At 46.4% G+C, this 17250-nt stretch overlaps 1 protein-coding gene across 2 annotated transcripts in view; it reads right to left on the bottom strand.

The window, feature by feature from the left end:
- Dym (dymeclin) overlaps positions 1 to 17250 on the bottom strand; it is a 295335-nt gene that overhangs the window by 34640 nt on the left and 243445 nt on the right. For both annotated transcript variants that reach the window (XM_028871947.2, XM_028871945.2), the window contains one exon: positions 15448 to 15561. In XM_028871947.2, the coding sequence (XP_028727780.1) occupies positions 15448 to 15561 (114 nt within the window). The remainder of the gene's footprint in view (positions 1 to 15447; positions 15562 to 17250) is intronic.

The raw sequence follows: 17250 nt of genomic DNA, 5'->3' as shown, positions 1-17250 counted from the left end.
CCCAGAACTGGAGTAATAGATGGTTGTTTGCCATCATGTGGGTACTGGGAATTGAACCCAGGTCCTCTGCAAGAGCAACAAGTGCTCTTAACAGCTGAGCCGTCTCTCCAACCCCCCAATGTCAATTATTTCAAATTTAAAATCTGGAACTTATTTGATATGACCTGGCATAATCTTTCAAAGATTATAATGAAGCAAAGTAGTGCAGACTTGTAATCCCGGCACTAGGGAGACTGAGAGTTCAAGGACACCCTGGTCTACGCAGAGAGTTCCAAACCAGCCTAGGCTACAGAGTGGAACCTTGCTCCAAACAAACTAATACATAAAACGATAGAGGATAAGATCTTCTGCCCTCCGCTGCCACTGGGTGGAGCATCTGCTGTCACTCAGCTTGGGCTGGGGGAGATGGCATTCTTGCTGTGACTGAGTTCCATTATTTTTGAATTATCTCTCTCTCTCTCTTTCTCTCTCTCTCTGTTTTTAGCTTTGTGAAATTTTGCTTCATTTATTGAACTTTTTCTATTTTTAGAAGTTTAAAGTTAGAAATATAGAAAGGTTTGCCAACAGAAGAAAGGCTAGACTGCCAACGATTCAACACGGCAATGCCACTGCATCAGTGGGAAGAAGCATGGCGGGACACCATGAACGCCTCTCCCAAATACAATGCTGAGTAAAAGGAGGTGCAAGGATGTGCCGGCTTGGCATGGCTCACCTCCAGGACAGCCAGGGCTACTCAGAGAAACCCAGTCTCGAAAAACAACAAAACGGACAGACAGACAGACAGACAAGTCAAGAGAGAGAGAGAGAGAGAGAGAGAGAGAGAGAGAGAGAGAGAGAGAGAGAGAGAGAGAAGGAGAAGGTGTAACGAGGGCATGGTGCACAATCATGGTTCCATTATGAGCAGCCCAAAGACAAAGCTATAGTGCTTGGGGACCCACAGACCTGGTGAAATGACAAGCCTCTCCCCCAGGTCCTTATTTCCAGGACAGGGCACACTAGGATTCCTTGGCAATGCTCAATTTCTTTCTTTCTTATTTTTTTTCAGGACAGGGTTTCTCTGTAGCTTTGGAGCCTTTCCTGGAACTCACTCTGTAGCCCAGGCTGGCCTCAAACTCACAGAGATCCAACTGGCTCTGCCTCCCGAGTGCTGGGATTAAAGGTGTGAGCCACCACCGCCCGGCTCAAATTCTTGATCTGAACAGTAATCACATAGTTCATCTTATAATTATTCCTTTAATGTATGTGCATATACGTATCCCTGTATTTTACAATCATCTGAACATGTGATTTCTTTCTTAATTTAAATAGTAAGAGGAATGCGGATGTAGCTTCATCTGTAAAGGGATCCTGTACAAGCACAAATCTGAGATCAGTCTCCAGAACCCACTTGAGAAAACAGGGATATAAGGTGGTGTGTGCTTGTCATCCCAGGTGGGTAAGGACAGAAGGTTCTAGGGGCTTGCTGGCCAGCCAGCCCAGCCTATGTGGTGAATTCCAGGCCAGTGAGGGACACCGCCTCAAAAGGAAGGTGGACAGTGCCAGAGGAACGGCACTCAAGGTCTGCCCTCTGCCCTCACACACATGCACACACACCTCTTTTCCACAATAGTAAGGAAAGAGAGGGTGTTACTGGTAGACGATTCTTTGACTATCTTTTAATGTATGCCATCACTAGACCAAGCTATCACTGTTGGGACTTAATAAACAGAAAGACAGATATAAAATACAGCCCTTCCGATTGCACTCCAAAGTTAGTGAACAACTGCATAAGCTGAGGGCAGACACAGGGACACTTATCTGAGGCCAGAGAAAAAAGGACTCCAGGTGCTTTTCACAACTGTTTCGGGGGAGCTGGAGAGGTGGCTCAGTGGTTAAGAGCACTGGCTGCTCTTCCAGAGGACCCACAGGACAGCTTTCAATGTCTGTAACTCCAGTTCCAGGGGATCTGATGCCCTCTTCTGGCCTCCCTTGGGACCAGGCACATATACAGTGTACAGACATACACGCAGGCAAAACACCCACATATGTATAGTTAAAACACCAACAACTGTTTCGGGGTTTGGTAAGATGGCCAGTGGTGAAGCCACTTGTCAACCAATCCTGACAACCAGAGCACAGCGAGCCCCAGCACCCACAGTTGGAGGTAGGGTGCCAACTAGTGAAAGCTGTCCTCTGATTCCCACACATGCATGCCCTGCCATGCTCAGGCCATCCCCAACGACAAATAAGGTAAAACTTTCCTGTTTTCAATGGGATAGGGTCATTTCCATTTCAAAGTACATCTATGTAACCTTCTTCATGAACAAAGGTCACTTCTGGATAGAAAGTAAGCTATCAAGTCCAGGATCAGGGTTATATATGGAATACCCAGGATGACAGTTACACAGGGGGTACCCAGGACCAGGGTTAAGTAGGGAGTACCTTCAAGTGGAGAATGATGGTCTGTAGAGTCCAAAAAAGGGTGAAGGATTAGTAAATCCTGTGAAATGTTTACCCAAACTCATATTTTGAAGTGGGACTGGGTAAAAGATCCTATCAGGCATGGGGACACATGCCTTTAGTTCCAGCACTCAGGAGGCAGAAGCAGGCAGGATCTCTTTGAGCTCCAGGTCAGCCTGATTTATACTGCAAATTCCAGGACAGTCAGGGCCACATAACGGAGAGATTTTGTCTAAGCAAAACCAAACCAAACTATTATCTTTACAGTTTTAAAAACCTTTCCTACTCACTTTGGGTGGGAGGGAGGGATGCACACATGTGGGATCAGGGAACACCTTACAGGATCTAGTTCTCTCCCTTACAAGTGGATCCCAGGGTTGGACAAGTTTGTTGGCAAGTATCTTTACCAAATAAGCCATTTTACTGTCCCCATATCATTAAAAATTTCCAAACACATTTAGTTTTTAGCAGGTTGAGTGTGTAGTCTCTGAACTGCTAGGCAAAAGTTCTATGAGCTAGTCAACTGTCCCACACCGACAGGTGGCATCACTGATATTCAAATTCCTCAAAGAACGAGGCTAGACTTCAGGGCCTCAAATCTCCTAAAACCTACAAATCCAGTTCCAAGAAGTGTAAGTGAAACGGTCTGGCAGATGTTTACTGGCATCACTGCTGGATTATCTGTGTCGATTGCTGTCACCTTCAACTTGCTGGGAATGAAAATCACTGTAAGGAAAGTGGCCTCAACCCCAAATGACCAGTTTCGCTCTGTGTAAGGCACCGCACTGCTGTGTGAGTACTGGACCTTTGCCTTGCTGCCCTCTAAGGTCACACCCCTTCCAAAGTTTTCAGAAGGTCTTGAGCTGGAAAGATGCTTAGGTAAGAACTCTTTGGGGAGACGTGCACCTGGGTATCAGTGAGCTTGGGAGGGCGAAGCAGGAGGATCATGAGTTTAAAGCCAGCCTAACTGACGTAGTGTGTTAGTTACAGGCCAGCCCAGGCTACACAATGAAATCACGTGTCAAAAAAACCACAAAAGAAAAACAAATAAAGAGGAGGAGGGGGAGAAGGGAAGGAGGGAGGAGGAAAAGGAAAAGGGGGGGGGGAGGAGGGCAGCAGGAGGAGAAGGGGAGGAGGAAAAGGGGAGGAGGGAGGAGGGTAGCAGGAGGAGAAGGGGAGGAGGGAGGAGAAGAAGAGGAAGGGGAAGAGGGAGGAGAAGGGGGAGGGGAGGAGGAGGAGGAGGAGGAGGAGGAGGAGGAGGAGGAGGAGGAGAAGGGTACACCTATATGTGAAGGCAGGAGAAAACTTTGGGTGTTGTTCCTTAAACCTAGCTAGCTGCCCCGACCCCTCCCTTCCTCCGTGTGTGTGTGTGTGTGTGTGTGTGTGTGTGTGTGTGTGTGTGTGTATGTGTGTACATGCGCATGTACACAGAGGCCACAGGAGGATTCTGGGTATCCTGCTCTGCCCCTCTCTGCCCTGTTCCCTTCAGACAGGGTCTCTCTTTGAACCCAGAGCTCGGTTGGCAGCCAGTGAGCCTGGCAAGCCTGCTGTCTCCCTACCCGCACAGCTGTGGGCTTACAGGCGTGAGCATGCAACTCTGCTCAGCTTTTCCATGGGTTCTGGGGATCTGCATGCAGGTTCTCACACATGTCCTGCAAAAGTGCTCTTTATCCACCGAGCTCCCCCTCTCCATGTACCTTATAATTTGAAAGTGTTTTCACTGGTCTAGAACTTGCTAAGTAGGGTAGGGCTGCTGTGGAATAATCCTTCTGCACACTGTGTGAATTTATGTAGCTATGATTGGTTCAATAAACAAGTTGACTGGCCAAATAGCTGAACAGGATAAAGTTAGTTGGGAAAGCCAAACTGAGAATGCTGGGATGAGGAAGGGGCAGTCAGGGGAGATGCCAGTCAGCCACCGAGGAAGCAGGATGTGTAGTAAATAAGGTAACAAGCCATGAGCCATGTGGCAAAGCATAGATAAGAAATATGGGTTAATTTAAATGTAAGAGTTAGTTAGTAACAAGCCTGAGCTATTGGCTGAGCATTTGTAAATAGTATTAAGCCTCTGAGTGATTATGAGAGCGGCTGCAGGACAGGAAAACTCCACCTACTTAGGTTAGGCTGGCAAACACTAGGGATCCTCCTGTCTGTTTTCTTAGCACTGGGATTCTAAGCATGTATTACCACGCCTGGCTTTTTATGTGGATTCTAGGGATTGAACTCATGTAAACTGCAAGCACTTCCTTGACTGAGCCATCCCCACCAATTTGCTTCTTTCTAAGTGTGCAGGGATGGTGAGGTGAAGAGCTGTGGCATCTCCCAAATGTGGTGTATATGCATGTAACCAGATGTGGTTGCTGGGAATTGAACTTGAGTCTTCTGCAGGAGCAGTACCAGGCCACAGATCTGGATGGAGCCCAAGGATCTGCATTTTTGAACATGTTCTTGGAGGACGGTGATACCCCTCCCCCACTCTAAGGGCCACAGTTTGAAACCATTCACTTAATGCATGAATTTTTAAAACTCTAAGACATTAAAGAGCAGTTAATCATTAAATCAATTTAGTAGGCCTGGCCAGCAATTAAAAAAGATACAGGATCATGAGCCCATCATACTCAGTGAGTACTGTTTTACACAAATTTGTTTTAGTTATATGAAAATGTATAATATTGCTACCCATGGTGGAAATGTGTGTGTGTGTGTGTGTAACTGGGAATGACAGTCAAAAAGTTTGAAAGGTAGCTGGGCAGTCATGACGCATACACTAGGGAGGTAGAGGCAGGCAGATCTCTATGAGTTCGAGGCCAGCCTGGTCTACAGAGTGAGATCCAGGTCGGCCAGGGCTACACAGAGAAACCCTGTCTTGAAAAACAAAAAGTTTGGAAGGCACTAGTTTAACGACTTTATTGTGTCATTAAGTGAGAAAAGCCACACTGACTCGGCAGGGGATTTATGAGTCCAGTTGTTTCCACTGGACACTAAGTAAACGTGCCTTGGACCGTCTCTCACAGATTTCCTTTGCCTAGATTTCTTCTTTCACCTTTGTAAACCTCACTTTCCTTCAAGGTAGATGAGGTGGAGCCCAGGTCTCTCCTTAACTCCCCCTGACTAGTCCAGTCACGTCTCCCTTCCGAAACTTGCCCTCTCGGCCATCTACTTGACAAACAGGGTGAACTGCTCTTTGGTTAGCTACCTCTGCAGGGTGTACCCTTCCTCTCCTGAGGCCTGGGTGATGCTGTATGTGCCTTTGTTCTCTCAAAGATGTCCGGCAATACTGTGCTCAAGTGGGGTACAATAACCACAGTTAAGTGACAATGTACTATCTGGACGTTACAGGAATCGGTGATCTCACAGAGGTGACATTTGGGGAAGAGAAAGAGGAGGTTCCCAATAAGAGAAAGGGGAAGTTGTAAAATTCCATATTGAAAGTCTATAAAATATGTTCCATAAGCATGCACATGCATACACTCAGGCAAAATCCTTACACATAAAATAAAATGAAAAAATCTAATAAAAAACCCTCCAGACAAATTAATCTTTTTTTGATGTGTGTATGTAACTCCTTATGCAATTAATGACAACAATGAAAATATTCTAAAAATTACATTTAAGAATGAAGGCTTTAAAAGTCCTTTACGGGCTGGGGAGAGAGCTCTGTGGGTAACGAGCTTGCTGTATAAGCCTGATGAACTGGGTCCAGGTCTCCAGAACCAGGAGAAGGCTGGACACAGAGGTGCAAGGGAGGTGGGAGGCAGAGAGGCACCAGGACCTCAGGGCAGATCACTGGGTACGCACATCAGCGGATAATGAGGAGATCCCGCCTCAAACGGGGAAGACGGCAGTCAAGGAGCGACACCTGAGGTTGGCCTCTGACCTCCACACATGCACTGTGGCACACTCACACTCACACCCACAGACTAATAAAAGTTCCCCCACCACCCAAAATACTTCATTTAGTGTGAGCTGGTTGTTACTTTTAATTATTATGATTTATCAAGTTATTCCACAATTTCCTATTTGCACTAAAAGAGAAGTTATCTTTTTATTAAATTTTCTGTGAAAACAGGACCTAATTTTCACATGATACACATGGTAACATTCTTAATCGTCCAGCAACACAGATAATTAACTGAGCCCATGAAAAGGGGGAACCAGGAACCTCATCTCTCATGTATGAGGTAGTGTGCAGTGAACACACGCGGGACCGGATGACTTACGTTCCACTCCCACGTCACTCAAACTGCTCTCAGTCAGTGAACTGGGAGCCAGGACCTGCTGTGCTGTGGGGACAGAAGTCTGCAAGGGCTTCCAGCCATGGCTACTCGTGCAGCTTGCGAAGGACATGCTAACGTTGTTCCTGCCAGACCCGATATGAGAAACAAGCAAAGGGGGTCCAGAGCTGTTCCTTATTCTCTTGTTTAAGCACGAAGGTCTGGGAAACAAGATGACCCAGGGCTGCCTTTCCCAGACTGCATGGAAAACCAGTAAAAAGCGAATGTTTAGATTGATATTAATACTATTTACTTTGAACAGCCCAGTTGTTTAACTGCATAGACAAATTTAGCCAATGAGTATACATTCCCACACAGACTATTATGCAAATATTTTAGAAGACTATGTCAAATAATAATTGATTGAACACTACTTTATTTGGTTCACTGTCAATTACTGTGCCACAGGCTTCTAGATCTTAATGTCTGCTTCTCCAAAGTTGGAAGAATAATTCTACAAATTGAGTTTTTATTCTTCAGTGATGGCAAATGTCAAAATGTCAGGCTCATCTGCTTAGCTGATGAGTAAATTCATGAATTTTATGATTCTCTTAAGCCAAGGTAGTCAAAAAGCTGCAATGTAGTGTTTTAATATATATGATAAATCGCTATGTAGACACTTCCACACTTCCATATTAAGACATGGAGCTTATTAAAATAGTATTTCCAATTTGAAATCCATTCCTACAAACCCATCACATATATAAAGCTATCATTATACACCAACATTATGTTAATATATACAAGCAAACTACCCTGAATGACTCTTAACCACACTCATGTGATATACTAACACTATTCAACACACAGCTTTCCCAATCAACTTCAGATACTGTAGTATACTGTGAATTAAATTCTCGACATTTTATGTGATTTAATTTAATATAAACACCCGACTCCCTCCCCAAAATGATTAAAATAATTGAAGCAAGGCTTGGTTTAAGGCTAAACAGCCTTGCCCACCCTGAGTAACATCTGTGGCAATGACAGGTTCTCATTTAGATCAACAGAGCATGACCCACTTCAGCTTCTCTTCCATACAGTGATGGATTGTTTTGTTTTCTGTTTTTAACCTGAACCATCCATCTTCCAACCTCGACAGCCACTGACTGCAGTGGCAAGCTGAGCCCAGGGGTACATTTTTTTTTCCATGTTCCAGAACAAAACTACCTGTCTGACTTAAAGGATTTACTCGTGACCTTGGCCTTAATAGTATATTACTCTAAGCAAGGGTTCACGTCTCTGGGACCCCCACAAATCTCTGCTGGCCAAAACCATGAAGAAGGCTGCATTTCCATGTATATGTGACTGTCTCAAAGAACCATTTCTTCTTGAGTACACTACAATAAAAAGACAATACATCCACATCCGAGTGTGTGGCCTGCACACTGTAATTCATTTTGTGCTAAGGTCAATACTATAGGTCAACCTTCACTATTTTCTATGGACCTCGGAAGGGTCCTTGGGCAGAGTGTTCATTAAAGGAACTAGAAAACAAATGGGCATCACAGCAAGGACAAAGGACAGAGGTGGTGAGGGCGAAGTGAAAGAACACAGGAGCGAAGGCACCTGAACCACAGCAAGGCACAGAGCACGAGCTCTTACTGGAGGAGAGGGAGGAGGGAAAGGAAGGTGCAGAGAAGGCTGTCCGGCAAAAGGTGGCCCAGCCCCCAGTGGGTCTGCGCCGCCGCCGAAGATACAAGACTAATCCGCAGCACCCACCGCACAGACCCATAAAGTACTCAGAGTAAGGTGGGGCGTGTCAAAGGACAGCCAAGTCAACCCCAGGAGTCCACTGCCAAAGCTAGAACAATCTGGGCAAAAATAAATAAATGTCAGCACTGAACAAGAACCTACAGAGGGAACTACAAAGTCTTCACTTGGCAAGCACCACAATGGGAAGTTCCTCATGGTGTGGCCAGACCTACGGATGGATGGTCAAATCAGTGGCCAAACTCTGAGGAGAAACAAGGTACCAGTAAAGGTGTCAAGTGTCACTCCCAAGATGTTTAACCTTTACAATAGACCAAATGGTCCCGCTTCACTGAGAAGCCTGGAGATGCCAAACAACATCTCCAGAAAAGAGACCTGCAGACACCACACACCCGACCGCGCTGCACCAGGGCAGTATGCTTCTGAGGCCTTGGCCAAATATGAACAGCTTCAACAGAATCAGGAGATTCTGTTGAAAATCAGAAAAACCCGAAGACAACCGAAGTGACCAGGACCTGTCAGAAACGTCATGAGCAAGGAAAGAAAGAGAAGAGGAGGATGGAGGAGGAGACTGAGATGCAGCAGTTAACAGTGTGGGTCCTGCAGTGGGGTGGCGAAGGGCACGCTTCCATCAGCCACTGATTTCTAAAATCTGTTTGACACTTTTAGCTCACTGTATCTTCCCCACAACCGTGAGCTCCGTGTGAGCAGGGTGTGTTTGTCTCGTCCTCTGCTGAACCCACTGTGTTCAGGATAGTGCCAGAACAGAGAGAGACAGCTACAGACATTCAAATGTCAGAAGATGGCAGAATAAGAATTTGAAGCCGTAATCCCAGCACTCGGGAGGCAGAGGCAAGCAGATCTCTGTGAGTTCGAGGCCAGCCTGGGCTACAGAGTGAGTTCCAGGAGAGGCTCCAAAGCTACACAGAGAAACCCTGTCTCAAAAAACCAAAAGAAAAGAAAAAAATCTGAAAGACTTATAAATCTTGGGGTTGGGGATTTAGTTCAGTGGTAAAGCGCTTGCCTAGCAAGGCCCTGGGTTCGGTCCTCAGCTCCAAAAAAAGAAAAAAAAAAAAAAAAAAAGAATTTGGGGGGGGGGGCAGAGGCACAGCAGATGACAGATCGCTGCACACCCCGACAAGTGAGCTGCAGAAGCAAATCCACAAAGGGAGGCCACAGAAGGACACAGATGCAGAGTTGCCTGCAGCAAGGGGGTGGCGGTGGGGGCAGGGCGCTGGGAGAGGAGGGCACCGTGAGCTGTCTAGAATCCCAGAGTAAGAACTTCAGACTTTATCTGTGGGTAACGGGGCACCGCTCTGCAAAACTCAGCATGGAAGGAAAAACAGCCAAATTCTGGACTCTAATCACGAGAAATCTGTGGTACAATTCTGTGCAGCTTTCCATCAGAAGACTTTGTGTATGTATATGTGTCTGTGCACATGGTAAGTGCAAGCATATGTGCTTGTGTGTGTTCATGTGTGTACATACGTGTGTGTGTGTGTGTGTGTGTGTGTGTGTGTGTGTGTGTGTGTGTAGGCCAGAGGTAAGTATCAGGTGTCTTCCTTAATTGTTCTCTACCTTATTATTTTGTGTGTATGTGTGTGTGTGTGTGTGTGTGTGTGTGTGTATGTGTGTATATGTACACACATGTGTGTTGCTGGCATCAGGAGTCTTGTCCCTCTGCTCTCCATTTTATTTGTGAAGCAGGTCTCTCGACCGAACCCAGAGCTCACAGACTTAGCTGGATTAGCCAGCTAGCTTGCTCTAGGGATGCTGGATTGATACCTTGTGAATGCTGTCACTTCCATGCCCAGCCAACATGTACTTAAGTCCTGGAGACTGGAACTCCCCTCCTCACACTGGGACAGTAAGTGCTTTCTCAAGTGAGCCATCTCCCCAGTCCCTCCATCGTATTTTTGAGACAGGGTCTCTTGTTGAACCTGGTGTAGCAGGCTTTCTTTTGGGCCACCAACCAGCTCCCAAATAAAGACACCAAGACTTATTAGTTACAAATGCTTGTTTCTTGCTAGCTCTTATAACTCAACTTAACCTGTTTCTTCATCTATGTTTTGCCTTGGGTCTTTTTTACCTTTATTTCATTTTGTATATACTACTCTCCGTGTCTGTCTGTCTGTCTGTCCCTGGGCATCTTTCTTCCTTGCTCTCTCATTTTCTATTGTTCTCCCTCAAGCCTAGATTCCTCCTTCTACTTATTCTCTCTGCCCACCAGCCTGGCCTATCCCTCTATTCCCTTGCTATTGGCCGCTCAGCTTTTTTATTACAACAATCAGGTGCCTTAGGCAGGCAAAGCAACACATCTTTACATCGTTAAAAAATGCAGCATAAACAAATATAACACATCTTTGCCTAGTTAAAGTCATATTCCATAACCACCTGGACTAGCTAACGATGGGCTGCAGGGACCCCCTGTCTCCACTGTCCCAGCACTGGGGTGGCGAATGTGTGCCTCTGAGCCCAGCTCTTTACATGGGTGCTATGGATCTTCATGCCTGTGCGGCAAGCAGTTTACCAAAGGAGCCGCCCCCAAGCTCCCATGGACTTCTTTTAACCCACCTCTCCTGTGCCCTTGGATCACACGATGTTCTTATATTTGCTCCCAGACTTTGCTGCAGGTATTCTCTTGGTCCAATTTCCACCCCAAAGATGAAATGCCTGACTTTTCTATGATATAATACTTGCAGGGGTCGGACACTGTATCTCCTGGGATCCTCTCTTCCTCGGGTTCTATACAACCTCCTCCTCACCACACGTGATATACAGGCTCTGTACTGTAACCTCACCTGCTTCTCTGGCTCACATTTGGGCTTACGAACAACATTAGCCTACCATGATCTCAGACTAACCCTAACTTATGAGTACTCTTCATCACAGCCCAGGCTAGCAGAGTAAAATATCACTGGAGAAAGGCTGCTTTGTTAAGGCGTGTTGCTGGACCAGCTCTGCACTTGAACACTACTCGGTGTCCTGAGGTCTTAGCTGCTTCACCTAGAAAGCTGGGGTGACAACAGGGTCAGTTCACTGCTATGCACGCTGGGAGAAATATCTCACAGCATTACTATTTACTGTAGAATTTAGGTTCTAAAATTTACTGACAAGTTACATTTGCCAGAATTTTGAGAAACAGTGTCAAAAGATTAAAAAGGCTGGCACGGTATGGAAGAAGTCAGTACAGAGACTGTATTAGAAAAACTGGAAATAGATCTAGGATGCCAGTCAGTCTTACGTCAACTCAACACAAGCTAGAGTCAGTTGGGAAGAGGGACTCTCAGTTGAGAAAGTGTCTCCAGAGGACTGGCCTGTGGGAAGCTGGGGCATGTTTCTTTACTGATGATTGATGTGGGAGGGCCCAGTTCCCTGTGGGGGTGCCATTCTTAGGCTGGCAGTCCTGTGTTTGTCCTGGATTCTGTAAAAAATTGATCAAGGTATGAAGAGCAAGCCAGTAAGCAGCACTCCTCCATGGCGTCTGCATCAGCCCTGGCTTCCAGGTTTCTGCCCGGCTTGAGATCCTGTTCTGACTTCCTTGGATGATGGGATATAAGCTGTAAGATGAAATAAACCCTTTCTTCTGAGGTGCTTTTTGGTAATTTTTTTTTTTTTTTTTTTTTTTTTTTTGGTTTTTCGAGACAGGGTTTCTCTGTGTAGCTTTGCGCCTTTCCTGGAACTCACTTGGTAGCCCGGGCTGGCCTCGAACTCATAGAGATCCGCCTGCCTCTGCATCCTGAGTGCTGGGATTAAAGGCGTGCGCCACCAACGCCCGGCAAGTAATTGTTTTTTTATCACAGCAATAGAAACCCAATCAAGACATCCAGCAATCCTAGTATTGGATATATATCTAAAATAAACCACTCCATTTTCCTGCCTGCCTCACTCTTCACAATAGCCATGAAGTGGAATCATCCCAGGGGGTGTGGATGAGTAAATGGATAAGGAAATGTAGTACACACACAATGGAATAGTACTCAACTGTGAACAATTCTGCCATCTACAGCAACATGGATGGGAGATGGAAATCAGTCAGGCACACAAAGACAAACATCGTTATGTTCTCACTTAGATGTAGAAGAACAACGCTGATCTATCTCAGACAAGCAGAGTGTAGAAGAGTGATTCCAGAGCCCAGCCGGGGTGTGCGGCAGGAGGCTGGTTTATGGAAACAGGAGGTGAACAACTTTTAGCACAGTAGAACTACTGTGGTTGGCACCAATCAAGTGACTATTTCATAACAGCTGAAGCGAGAGTTTTTGGATGTCCCCAGAATAAATAGCAAATGTCTGAGATGATGGATATACCACTACCCTGATCTGACCCCACACACCAACACTTGCATTAAAATGTAAATACGCACATTTACTTGTCAAATAAAAAAATACAGTAAAAATGAAAAAAAAAAGGGGGAGGCTAGTACCTCTTTCGCTATTCATTTCCTCATCTTGGGCTTCAATTTTGTTTAAAGGACATACTCAACCAACTCACCGAGGGGGACAGCGGCAAAGCCGTATTGAGAAGGGGAGGATGCGTAAGTAGTAATTGTGTCCTCTCTTTCTGGACTGAAGACCCCAGGTTGTTCCCTGCTTCCCAGGATTCAAGTTCCTCCCAGCACAGTCCGCGGCTGTCTGAGCAGGCTCAGATTGCTCCTTCTGCCTCTTACACACAGTCCGCGGAATGGCTAGCCGCTTCTCACGATGCATCACCAGTGTCTTTGGACACTGTCCGTGGGTCACTGAATCCTCTCTTTCCCCTTCATGCTATCCTGTGGGGCAATGGCTGAGAGCCTGGTGTGGCAATAGAGGTGGTACGTGCATACCCCGAAGGACACGGGAAGTCCAGGTCTAGCGCCAGCGGTGGGCAGGCCTGCGGACTTCAGCGGAAGCCTTGCCAGCTGCTCCTGGACGCCCACCCTGATGCACCACCACCACACTGCTGGGGATGGCCTTGCAGCTTCTGTGGTTTCCCTTCGCTGTGCGTTTCTGAGACTTTGAGTTCTTCACATTCAATCATTATCTCCTGAAATCAGGAGTTTTACTTCTCTGACTGGTTTGGTAGGGTGAACAGAAGCTCTACTCATGTCAATCAAGTACATCCGACTTCCTGAGAGCCAGAGCACAGGGAAGCTGTGACATGACAGCCAACACCACTGAAGTGCTCCAGAGCTTTCCAGAGCTTTCCGTGAGCCACTGCAAACTTCAGCACCGCTGGGGACCACTGACGACCTCAGTCGCCCACTGCAAGACAGGCTCTAGTCTGGATACAGAATGTTCTCCAAAGGCCCAGACATTAAGGACTTGGTGTCCTGCTCATGGAGCAGCTAAGCATTTAGTGGAAGCGTTGAGAGGGAATGGGTAGGTTTGTGGGTCACTGGAGAACTCTGCAGCCCCAGTTCTTTCCTCTTCTGTTCCTGAGCTCTGAACTAGGTCTGGAATTTTGTTTTGTCACAAGCTTCTGTCATAACATGCTGTCTCAAGACTGGCCCAGAGCACTTGGGCCAACTGATTCACAGGGTGAAACTACCACAACAAATCTCTCTTTGCCAGTTGATTCCTTCAGGCATTGCGTTACAGTAATGAAAAGCTGACTAACACTGCTGGTGGAGGCCGGAGGCTGTCTCTAGAGAACAGCCTCTCCAAATCTCCAGCAACTGTGGCATCATGGGGAGAAGAGGATTCTGGGAAATACAACGACCTTAAATCTCCTCTGTAGCCTGGAGGAGACCGGAGAGGAGGCTAGGGATGTAGATCTGGAAATGCCCTTCTTATATCTGTTTACGTGAAACCATTTGCAACTGGGTGGGCAACAGTTTTGTTTAATTTCTACCCTTTTGAGCAATTCTTCCTTGTTACGAGCTACATACACTTTCAGCAAAATGTCTTGCTTTTTTAGCTTATAGATTTTACTGTGTTCTCTGCTACCATAAATTGAAAAGTAAATTGTCTTCTTTGACATATAAACTATCCTCACCTTTAGAGTTTCTTGTATTTTCTGAGAGAGAAAAGCTATCATCACAAATCTAAGTTTTAGTGCTCATGAGATGATTTAAGCTACCACACCAGGCTCCAGGCAGTGGTTCTCAACCTGTGGGTCATGACCCCTTTGGGGGGGGGATCAAATGACCTTATCTTAGGGGTCACCTAAGACCATATGAAAACAGATATTTACACTACAGTTCATAACAGTAACCAAATTATAGTTAGGAAATAGCAACAAAAATAACTTACGGTTGGGGTTCACCACAACACGAGGAACTGTACTGAAGGGCTGCAGCGCTAGGAAGACTGAGAACCACTGCTCTGAGGGATCAGGTGTGAGGTGTGGACTTCCGCCCATGAGTTCACCTCGAGTGCCTCTGCCACACAAACACCATGTATTTTCTCAAATGCAGTATTTCCCCCGTTTCCATGAAGTACTTTTCATTACTGTATGAAGGCATACAGCAAGCAGTGTATGGATCGTAAGCCAGGGATCTGGAGCCAGACTGCCTGGGCCTGACTCAGCTCAACCACTCTCTAGTTTAGTCCTCTGGGTAAACTAACCTTCCTATGCTGGCTTCCTCCCCTGATGACTTCAGCTGCTGACACTAGCTACTTGGGAAGGGGACTGAATGAGGGAGACACTCAGATGCTGAGGCCCAGAACGACATGGGGAGGCACTCACAAGCGTCAGGCCCCACAGTAACTGGCATCACCACCGCCTCCACCTTCCCATTAGCCTTTGGTGAGGTTTGTATGATTCAATTTGCTTGACTGGATTAAAAACATATGTGTTAACAGCAGAGCTGCTCACGGGGTGTGCAGGGGTTACTCATGGGATACTCAGTGGTGTCAAAGCATATTTGGCTGTTCTCCTCTGAACTGCAGTTTTGGTATCGGGCAGAGCAGAGCAAATATTCGGTCTCTCTGACCTATGAGTACGGAGTAAGCGGCATGATTCCGAGTACAGCTAGATGCTGACGTGCGCGTAAATGATCAACAGCCAGGGGAGGCAGACACGTCTTCAGCCGGCTTACCTTTAGTCTGTCCTTGGGCAGCGCCACAACCCCTTGTTTAATGATTTCCAAGACTCTTTCCACTGACAGCTCAGCTCCAGCCTGCAGCAGCCTTGAGCTAAAGAAGGAGATCACCTGTAATGAAAAAGCCGTGTAAGGAAAAGATTTATTTTTATTTTACATGTTTTGCCTGCATGTATATATGTGTACTCCCTGCATGCCTGGTGTCCACAGAGGTCAGAAGAGGGGGTCAGAGCCCCAGGAGCTGGAGTTACAGATGGTTGTGAGCCAGAATGTGGGTGCTGGGAACTGAACCCAGGTCCTCTGCAAGAGCAGCCAGTGCTCTTAACCTCTGAGTCCTCCTGCCAGCCCCAAAGTTAATTGTTTCTCCATGCTTCGTTTGTAGTCCTCCTGCCTCAGCCTCCCAAGTAGCTGGGGTCACAGGTGTGTGACGTGGAAGGCACACATTTGACCAAGCGGTTGTCTGACAAGTCTCTTCAGAGACACCCTTCTCACCTCAAGTCAGGCCTCCTCCCACTTCTACTTTAAAGGACCCGGATTCTGCTTTATCTGACCTCCTAGCCATAGACCTCTCTAGGGTTTGATGGTCACACAAGAGTCAGCCCTGTGTATCACGGTGGTTATTCACGATCGAGTCAAGAGTCTCGATCCTGCCACCTCCATATTACCGTCCTTTATTTGTTCTTGGTTACAGAGCAGCGCAAAGCAGAATGTGGAAAGAGAAAGCAGATCTTCAACGAGTCAATTTCCAAGCATAAAAAGAGACCTCGAGAGAAGTCTTAACAGGAAAAGAATCTTAAGTTAATGACTAAAATGGTATTTGGGGATTATCTGTGATTTTTAATTCATCCACAGTGGTTTATTTTTGTTTTTTGTTTTTCGAGACAGAGTTTCTCTTTGTAATAGCCCTGGGCTGTGCTGGAACTCACTCTGTAGACCAGGCTGGCCTCAAACTCAGAGATTCACCTGCTTCTGCCTCCTGAGTGCTGGGATTCAAGGCGTGCGCCATCACTGCCTGGCCATCTGCAGCATTCCTACTCCGATCACCAGGGATAATCAACAGCAATCCACCATCACTTCCACTTGACGTCACCACAGAGTCTGAACTATGCAGTAAAATGCTAACATAGCCACATTCCAGATCACTGAAAATTTGTAACTGAAAATTAAAAGCAGTGGGGTAGGGGTCTCATACTGGGTGAAGCTTGCTTTGCAAGTATGAGGAGCAGAGTTCAGTTCCCAAAACTCACATAAAAAAATCCAGATGTGGTCGGGCGGTGGTGGCGCACGCCTTTAATCCCAGCACTCAGGAGGCAGAGGCAGGCAAATCTCTGTGAGTTCGAGGCCAGCCTGGGCTACCAAGTGAGTTAGTTCCAGGAAAAGGTGCAAAGCTACACAGAGAAACCCTGTCTCGAAAAACTAAAAAAAAAAAAAAAAAAAAAAAAAAAATCCAGATGTAGAGCCGGGCGGTGGTGTTGCACGCCTTGAATCCCAGTACTTGGTAGGCAGAGCCAGGTGGATCTCTGTGAGTTCGAGGCCAGCCTGGTCTACAGAGTGAGATCCAGGACAGGCACCAAAACAACACAGAGAAACCCTGTCTCCAAAAGAAAGAAAGAAAGAAAAAACCCAACAGATTAAAAAAAAAAAAGATATAGAAGCCTGTGCTTATGACCCCAATGCCGGGGAAGCAGAGGCAGGAGAGTTCCTGGGGCTTTGTTGACCAGCCAGTCTACCCTACTAGGTGAGTTTCAGGTCACCGAAACAGTGCCTCAGAAAAGAAAAAAAGAAGCAGAGGAAGAAAGA

Source organism: Peromyscus leucopus, chromosome 19 (assembly GCF_004664715.2).
Source record: "Peromyscus leucopus breed LL Stock chromosome 19, UCI_PerLeu_2.1, whole genome shotgun sequence".
Taxonomy (NCBI): Eukaryota; Metazoa; Chordata; class Mammalia; order Rodentia; family Cricetidae; genus Peromyscus; species Peromyscus leucopus.
This window is presented reverse-complemented; position numbering and strand designations above follow the sequence as displayed.